The 7,954-nt window shown below is 43.5% G+C and overlaps 1 protein-coding gene across 1 annotated transcript in view; it reads left to right on the forward strand.

The window, feature by feature from the left end:
* Nucleotides 1–7,954, forward strand: part of rgs12b (regulator of G protein signaling 12b) — a 220,825-nt gene that overhangs the window by 179,314 nt on the left and 33,557 nt on the right. The window contains exons 15-16 of the mRNA XM_071408338.1: nt 6,698–6,792; nt 7,494–7,524. Of these exons, the coding sequence (XP_071264439.1) occupies nt 6,698–6,792; nt 7,494–7,524 (126 nt within the window). The remainder of the gene's footprint in view (nt 1–6,697; nt 6,793–7,493; nt 7,525–7,954) is intronic.

A 7,954-nucleotide genomic window follows, 5' to 3' on the forward strand; every position in this document is an offset into this window, starting at 1 on the left:
CAATGCCAAGCGTCGACTGGAGTGGTGTAAAGCTTGTTCGCCAATGGACTCTGGAACAGTGGAAACACATTCTCTGGAGTGTTGAATCACTCTTCACCGTCCGACGGACGAATCTGGGTTTAACGGATGCCAGAAGAACGCTACCTGCTCGAATGCACAGTGCCAACTGTAAAGTTTGGTGGAGGAGGAATAAGGGTCTGGGGCTGTTTTTCATGGTTCCAGTGAAGGGAAATCTTAACGCTACAGCATACAATTACATTGTAGACGATTCTGTGCTTCCAATTTTGTGGCAAAAGTTTGGGGATGGCCCTTACCTGTTTCAGTATGCCAGCGAGGTCCATTCAGAAATGGTTTGTCGAAATCAATGTGGAAGAACTTGACTGACCTACACAGAGCCCTGACCTCAACCCACAAAGCACAAAATATATTTGATTGTCCTTTTTTTAATGATCTACACAAAATAGATTTTTTTATTTTTAAATATGAAAAATATAACACAAATATATCACAAATATATCTTGATTAGATAAGTATTCAAACCCCAGAGTCAATACATGTTAGAATCACCTTTGGCAGCCATTACAGCTGTTAGTCTCTGGGTAAGTCTTTAAGATATTTGCACACCTGGATTGTGCAATATTTGGCCATTATTATTATTTAAATTAAGTCAAAAACTGTAACTAGGCCACTCAGGAACATTCAATGTCGTCTTGGTAAGCAACTCCAGTATATTTGGCCTTGTGTTTTAGGTTATTGTCTTGCTGAAAGGTGAATTTATCTCCCAGTGTCTGTTGGACTGCAGACTGAACCAGGTTTTCTTCTAGGATTTTGCCTGTGTTCATCTCTATTCCGTTTCTTTTTATCCTAAAGAACTCCCAAGTCCTTGCCGATGACAAGCATACCCATGACATGATGTAGCCACAACCATGCTTGAAAATATGAAGTGGTACGTTGTGTTGGGTTTGCCCCAAATATAACGCTTTGGATTACTTTAGTGCTTTGGATTACTTTAATGCTTTGGATTACTTTAGTGCTTTGGATTACTTTAGTGCTTTGGATTACTTTAGTGCTTTGGATTACTTTAACGCTTTGGATTACTTTAACGCTTTGGATGACTTTAGTGCTTTGGATTACTTTAACGCTTTGGATTACTTTAATGCTTTGGATTACTTTTGTGCTTTGGATTACTTTAGTGCTTTGGATTACTTTTGTGCTTTGGATTACTTTAGTGTTTTGGATTACTTTAGTGCGTTGTCGCAAACAGGATGCACGTTTTTGGAATATTTGCGTTCTTTTCACCCTGTCATTTATGTTAGTATTGTGGAGTAACAGCAATGTTGTTGATCCATCCTCAATTTTCTCCTATCGCAGCCATTAAACTCTGTAACTGTTTTAAAGTCACCATTGGCCTCATGGTGAAATCCCTGAGTGGTTTCCTTCCTCTCTGGCAACTGAGTTAGGAAGGACGCCTGTATCTTTGTAGTGACTGGGTGTATTGATACACCATTCAAAGTGTAATTAATAACTTCACCATGCTCAAAGGGATATTCAAAGTCAGCTTTTCTTTATTTTTTACCCACGTACCAATAGGTGTCCTTCTTTGTGAGGCATTGGAAAACCTTCCTGGTCTTTGTGGTTGAATCTGTGTTTGAAATTAACTGACTGAAGGACCTTACAGATAATTGTATGTGTGGGGTTACAGAGATGAGGTAGTCATTCAAAAATCATGTTAACCACTATTACTGCACACAGAGTGAGTCCATGTGACTTCATATACAACATCATTCCACTTTGACATGATGGATTATAGTGTGTAGACCAGTGAGAAAACATCTCAATTTAATCCATTTTAAGTTCAGACTGTAACACAAGCCACCACCATCACCGCCAGTCTCTCTCTCTCTCTCTCTCTCTCTCTCTGTCTCTGTCTCTGTCTCTCTCTCTGTCTCTCTCTCTCTCTCTCTGTCTCTCTCTCTCTCTCTCTCTCTCTCTCTCTCTCTCTCTCTCTCTCTCTCTCTCTCTCTCTCTCTCTCTCTCTCTCTCTCTCTCTCTCTCTCTCTCTCTCTCTGTCTCTGTCTCTGTCTCTGTCTCTGTCTCTGTCTGTCTCTGTCTCTGTCTCTGTCTCTCTCTCTCTCTCTCTCTCTCTCTCTCTCTCTCTCTCTCTCTCTCTCTCTCTCTCTCTCTCTCTCTCTCTCTCTCTGTCTCTGTCTCTGTCTCTGTCTCTGTCTCTGTCTCTGTCTCTGTCTCTGTCTGTCTCTCTCTCTCTCTCTCTCTCTCTCTCTCTCTCTCTCTCTCTCTCTCTCTCTCTGTCTCTCTCTCTCTCTCTCTCTGTCTCTCTCTCTCTCTCTCTCTCTCTCTCTCTCTCTGTCTCTGTCTCTGTCTCTGTCTCTGTCTCTGTCTGTCTCTGTCTCTGTCTCTGTCTCTGTCTCTGTCTCTCTCTCTCTCTCTCTCTCTCTCTCTCTCTCTCTCTGTCTCTCTCTCTGTCTCTCTCTCTCTCTCTCTCTCTCTCTCTCTCTCTCTCTGTCTCTCTCTCTCTCTCTCTCTCTCTCTGTCTCTCTCTCTCTCTCTCTCTCTGTCTCTCTCTCTCTCTCTCTCTCTCTCTCTCTCTCTGTCTCTGTCTCTGTCTCTGTCTCTGTCTCTGTCTCTGTCTGTCTCTGTCTCTGTCTCTGTCTCTGTCTCTCTCTCTCTCTCTCTCTCTCTCTCTCTCTCTCTCTCTCTCTCTCTCTCGTCTTCTCTCTCTCTCTCTCTCTCTCTCTCTCTCTCTCTCTCTCTCTGTCTCTCTCTCTCTCTCTCTCTCTCTCTCTCTCTCTCTCTCTGTCTCTCTCTCTCTCTCTCTGTCTCTCTCTCTCTCTCTCTCTCTCTCTCTGTCTCTGTCTCTGTCTCTGTCTCTGTCTCTGTCTGTCTCTGTCTCTGTCTCTGTCTCTCTCTCTCTCTCTCTCTCTCTCTCTCTCTCTCTCTCTCTCTCTCTCTCTCTCTCTCTCTCTCTCTCTCTCTCTCTCTCTCTCTCTCTCTCTCTCTCTCTCTGTCTCTGTCTCTGTCTCTGTCTCTGTCTCTGTCTGTCTCTGTCTCTGTCTCTGTCTCTGTCTCTGTCTGTCTCTGTCTCTCTCTCTGTCTCTCTCTGTCTCTGTCTCTGTCTCTGTCTCTCTCTCTGTCTCTCTCTCTCTCTGTCTCTCTCTCTCTCTCTCTCTCTCTCTCTCTCTCTCTCTGTCTCTCTCTCGGTCTCTGTCTCTCTCTCTCTCTCTGTCTCTCTCTCTCTCTCTCTCTCTCTCTCTCTCTCTCTCTCTCTCTCTCTCTCTGTGTCTCTCTCTCAATTCAATTCAATTCAATTCAATTCAAGGGGCTTTATTGGCATGGGAAACATGTGTTAACATTGCCAAAGCAAGTGAGGTAGGTAATATACAAAAGTCAAATAAACAATAAAAATGAACAGTAAACATTACACATACAGAAGTTTCAAAACAATAAAGACATTACAAATGTCATATTATATATATGCAGTGTTGTAACAATGTACAAATGGTTAAAGCACACAAGTTAAAATAAATAAACATAAATATGGGTTGTATTTACAGTGGTGTTTGTTCTTCACTGGTTGCCCTTTTCTTGTGGCAACAGGTCACAAATCTTGCTGCTGTGATGGCACACTGTGGAATTTCACCCAGTAGATATGGGAGTTTATCAAAATTGGATTTGTTTTTGAATTCTTTGTGGATCTGTGTAATCTGAGGGAAATATGTCTCTCTAATATGGTCATACATTGGGCAGGAGGTTAGGAAGTGCAGCTCAGTTTCCACCTCATTTTGTGGGCAGTGTGCACATAGCCTGTCTTCTCTTGAGAGCCATGTCTGCCTACGGCGGCCTTTCTCAATAGCAAGGCTATGCTCACTGAGTCTGTACATAGTCAAAGCTTTCCTTAAGTTTGGGTCAGTCACAGTGGTCAGGTATTCTGCCACTGTGTACTCTCTGTTTAGGGCCAAATAGCATTCTAGTTTGCTCTGTTTTTTTGTTAATTCTTTCCAATGTGTCAAGTAATTATCTTTTTGTTTTCTCATGATTTGGTTGGGTCTAATTGTGCTGTTGTCCTGGGGCTCTGTGGGGTGTGTTTGTGTTTGTGAACAGAGCCCTAGGACCAGCTTGCTTAGGGGACTCTTCTCCAGGTTCATCTCTCTGTAGGTGATGGCTTTGTTATGGAAGGTTTGGGAATCGCTTCCTTTTAGGTGGTTGTAGAATTTAACGGCTCTTTTCTGGATTTTGATAATTAGTGGGTATCGGCCTAATTCTGCTCTGCATGCATTATTTGGTGTTCTACGTTGTACACGGAGGATATTTTTGCAGAATTCTGCATGCAGAGTCTCAATTTGGTGTTTGTCCCATTTTGTGAAATCTTGGTTGGTGAGCGGACCCCAGACCTCACAACCATAAAGGGCAATGGGCTCTATGACTGATTCAAGTATTTTTAGCCAGATCCTAATTGGTATGTTGAAATTTATGTTCCTTTTGATGGCATAGAAGGCCCTTCTTGCCTTGTCTCTCAGATCGTTCACAGCTTTGTGGAAGTTACCTGTGGTGCTGATGTTTAGGCCGAGGTATGTATAGTTTTTTGTGTGCTCTAGGGCAACGGTGTCTAGATGGAATTTGTGGTCCTGGTGACTGGACCTTTTTTGGAACACCATTATTTTGGTCTTACTGAGATTTACTGTCAGGGCCCAGGTCTGACAGAATCTGTGCAGAAGATCTAGGTGCTGCTGTAGGCCCTCCTTGGTTGGTGACAGAAGCACCAGATCATCAGCAAACAGTAGACATTTGACTTCGGATTCTAGTAGGGTGAGACCGGGTGCTGCAGACTGTTCTAGTGCCCGCGCCAATTCGTTGATATATATGTTGAAGAGGGTGGGGCTTAAGCTGCATCCCTGTCTCACCCCACGACCCTGTGTGAAGAAATGTGTGTGTTTTTTGCCAATTTTAACCGCACACTTGTTGTTTGTGTACATGGATTTTATAATGTCGTATGTTTTACCCCCAACACCACTTTCCATCAATTTGTATAGCAGACCCTCATGCCAAATTGAGTCGAAGGCTTTTTTGAAATCAACAAAGCATGAGAAGACTTTGCCTTTGTTTTGGTTTGTTTGGTTGTCAATTAGGGTGTGTAGGGTGAATACATGGTCTGTTGTACGGTAATTTGGTAAAAAGCCAATTTGACATTTGCTCAGTACATTGTTTTCATTGAGGAAATGTACGAGTCTGCTGTTAATGATAATGCAGAGTATTTTCCCAAGGTTACTGTTGACGCATATTCCACGGTAGTTATTGGGGTCAAATTTGTCTCCACTTTTGTGGATTGGGGTGATCAGTCCTTGGTTCCAAATATTGGGGAAGATGCCAGAGCTAAGGACGATGTTAAAGAGTTTTAGTATAGCCAATTGGAATTTGTTGTCTGTATATTTGATCATTTCATTAAGGATACCATCAACACCACAGGCCTTTTTGGGTTTGAGGGTTTTTATTTTGTCCTGTAACTCATTCAAGGTAATTGGAGAATCCAATGGGTTCTGGTAGTCTTTAATAGTTGATTCTAGGATTTGTATTTGATCATGTATATGTTTTTGTTGTTTATTCTTTGTTATAGAGCCAAAAAGATTGGAGAAGTGGTTTACCCATACATCTCCATTTTGGATAGATAATTCTTCGTGTTGTTGTTTGTTTAGTGTTTTCCAATTTTCCCAGAATTGGTTAGAGTCTATGGAGTCTTCAATTACATTGAGCTGATTTCTGACGTGCTGTTCCTTCTTTTTCCGTAGTGTATTTCTGTATTGTTTTAGTGATTCGCCATAGTGAAGGCGTAGACTCAGGTTTTCCGGGTCTCTATGTTTTTGGTTGGACAGGTTCCTCAATTTATTTCTTAGATTTTTGCATTCTTTATCAAACCATTTGTCATTGTTGTTCATTTTCTTCGGTTTTCTATTTGAGATTTTTAGATTTGATAGGGAAGCTGAGAGGTCAAATATACTGTTAAGATTTTCTACTGCCAAGTTTACACCTTCACTATTGCAGTGGAACATTTTACCCAGGAAGTTGTCTAAAAGGGATTGAATTTGCTGTTGCCTAATTGTTTTTTGGTAGGTTTCCAAACTGCATTCCTTCCATCTATAGCATTTCTTAATGTTACTCAGTTCCTTTGGCTTTGATGCCTCATGATCTCTCTCTCTCTCTCTCTCTCTCTCAAGAACACGTGGAAAAAGTCAATGGGTTTGAATCCTTCCTGAAGGCAACAGAACGTTGAACCGTGTTATCAAATCAAAATCAAATGTATTTATAAAGCCCTTCTTACATCAGCTGATGTCTCAAAGTGCTGTACAGAAACCCCCTGCCTAAAACCCCAAACAGCAAGCAATGCAGGTGTAGAAGCACGGTGGCTAGGAAAAACTCCCTAGAAAGGCAGGAACCTAGGAAGAAACCTAGAGAGGAACCAGGCTCTGAGGGGTGTAGAAGCACGGTGGCTAGAATCTGGATCCTTCTGACGTACAGAGGAGTTGTTTACAGTTCGTCTTCTCCAACGGTGTTTTGACAGCTTTGAGTAACGTTGGTGAAATGATGTGTGTGTGTGTGTGTGTGTGTGTGTGTGTGTGTGTGTGTGTGTGTGTGTGTGTGTGTGTGTGTGTGTGTGTGTGTGTGTGTGTGTGTGTGTTCCTGGCAGACTTCTCGGGCAGTAACGGGCGTCGGGAATCACAAGGCTCTCTGTCATCCGGAGCCAGTCTGGAACTGGGAACGTCCGGATCTGGGAAGAACGAGGTCAGTACACACACCTACAGTAACGTGGTGTCCTCGTGTGTGTGTGTTTGTCTTGGTGTGTGTCTTGGTGTGTCTTGGTGTGTGTGTGTCCTGGTGTGCGTGTGTGTCTGTGTGTGTGTGTCCTGGTGTGTGTGTCCTGGTGTGTGTGTGTGTGTCCTGGTGTGTGTGTGTGTGTGTGTCCATTCCCATGTCGGAATATCACCAATTTACTACTGACCTAAATAAATATGAACCTCAATACTAATACAAATTAACAGTAAACATTACACATACAGAAGTTTCAAAACAAGAAAGACATTACAAATGTCATATTATATATATACAGTGTTGTAACAATGTACAATGTCTCTCTCTCTCTCTCTCTCTCTCTCTCTCTCTCTCTCTCGCTCTCTCTCTCTCTCTCTCGCTCTCTCGCTCTCTCGCTCTCTCTCTCTCTCTCTCTCTCTCTCTCTCTCTCTCTCTCTCTCTCTCTCTCTCTCTCTCTCTCTCTTTCTGTCCCTCTATCTCTCCCCCTCTCTCTCTCTCTCTCTCTCTCTCTCTCTCTCTCTCTCTCTGTGTCTCTTTTCCTCTCTCTCTCTCTCTCTCTCTCTCTCTCTCTCTCTCTCTCTCTCTCTCTCTCTCTCTCTCTCTCTCTCTCTCTCTCTCTCTCTCTCTCTCTCTCTCTCTCGCTCTCTGTCTCTCTCCCCCCTCTCTCTCTCCAGGGTGGTTCTATGGAGAGAGACAGAGAGCGAGGCGCTGACTCTTTAACCCTGAGACAGTGTAACATCAACCTACCAGATGGGACATATTGCCCTGTGCCGGTCAGAGTTGGGTTCTCCATCAGAGAGCTGCTAGCGGGTCTCTGTGAGAAGCTCTGTATCAACGTGGCAGCAGTAGACCTCTTCCTGGTGGGAGGGGAGAAGGTATGAGGTCCACAACACACACCAGATGACCGGTCAGTAGACCTCTTCCTGGTAGGAGGGGAGAAGGTATGAGGTCCACACCACACACCAGATGACCGGTCAGTAGACCTCTTCCTGGTAGGAGGGGAGAAGGTATGAGGTCCACAACACACACCAGATGACCGGTCAGTAGACCTCTTCCTGGTAGGAGGGGAGAAGGTATGAGGTCCACAACACACCCCAGATGAACGGTCAGTAGACCTCTTCCTGGTAGGAGGGGA

Source organism: Salvelinus alpinus, chromosome 6, assembly GCF_045679555.1.
Source record: "Salvelinus alpinus chromosome 6, SLU_Salpinus.1, whole genome shotgun sequence".
Classification (NCBI taxonomy): Eukaryota; Metazoa; Chordata; class Actinopteri; order Salmoniformes; family Salmonidae; genus Salvelinus; species Salvelinus alpinus.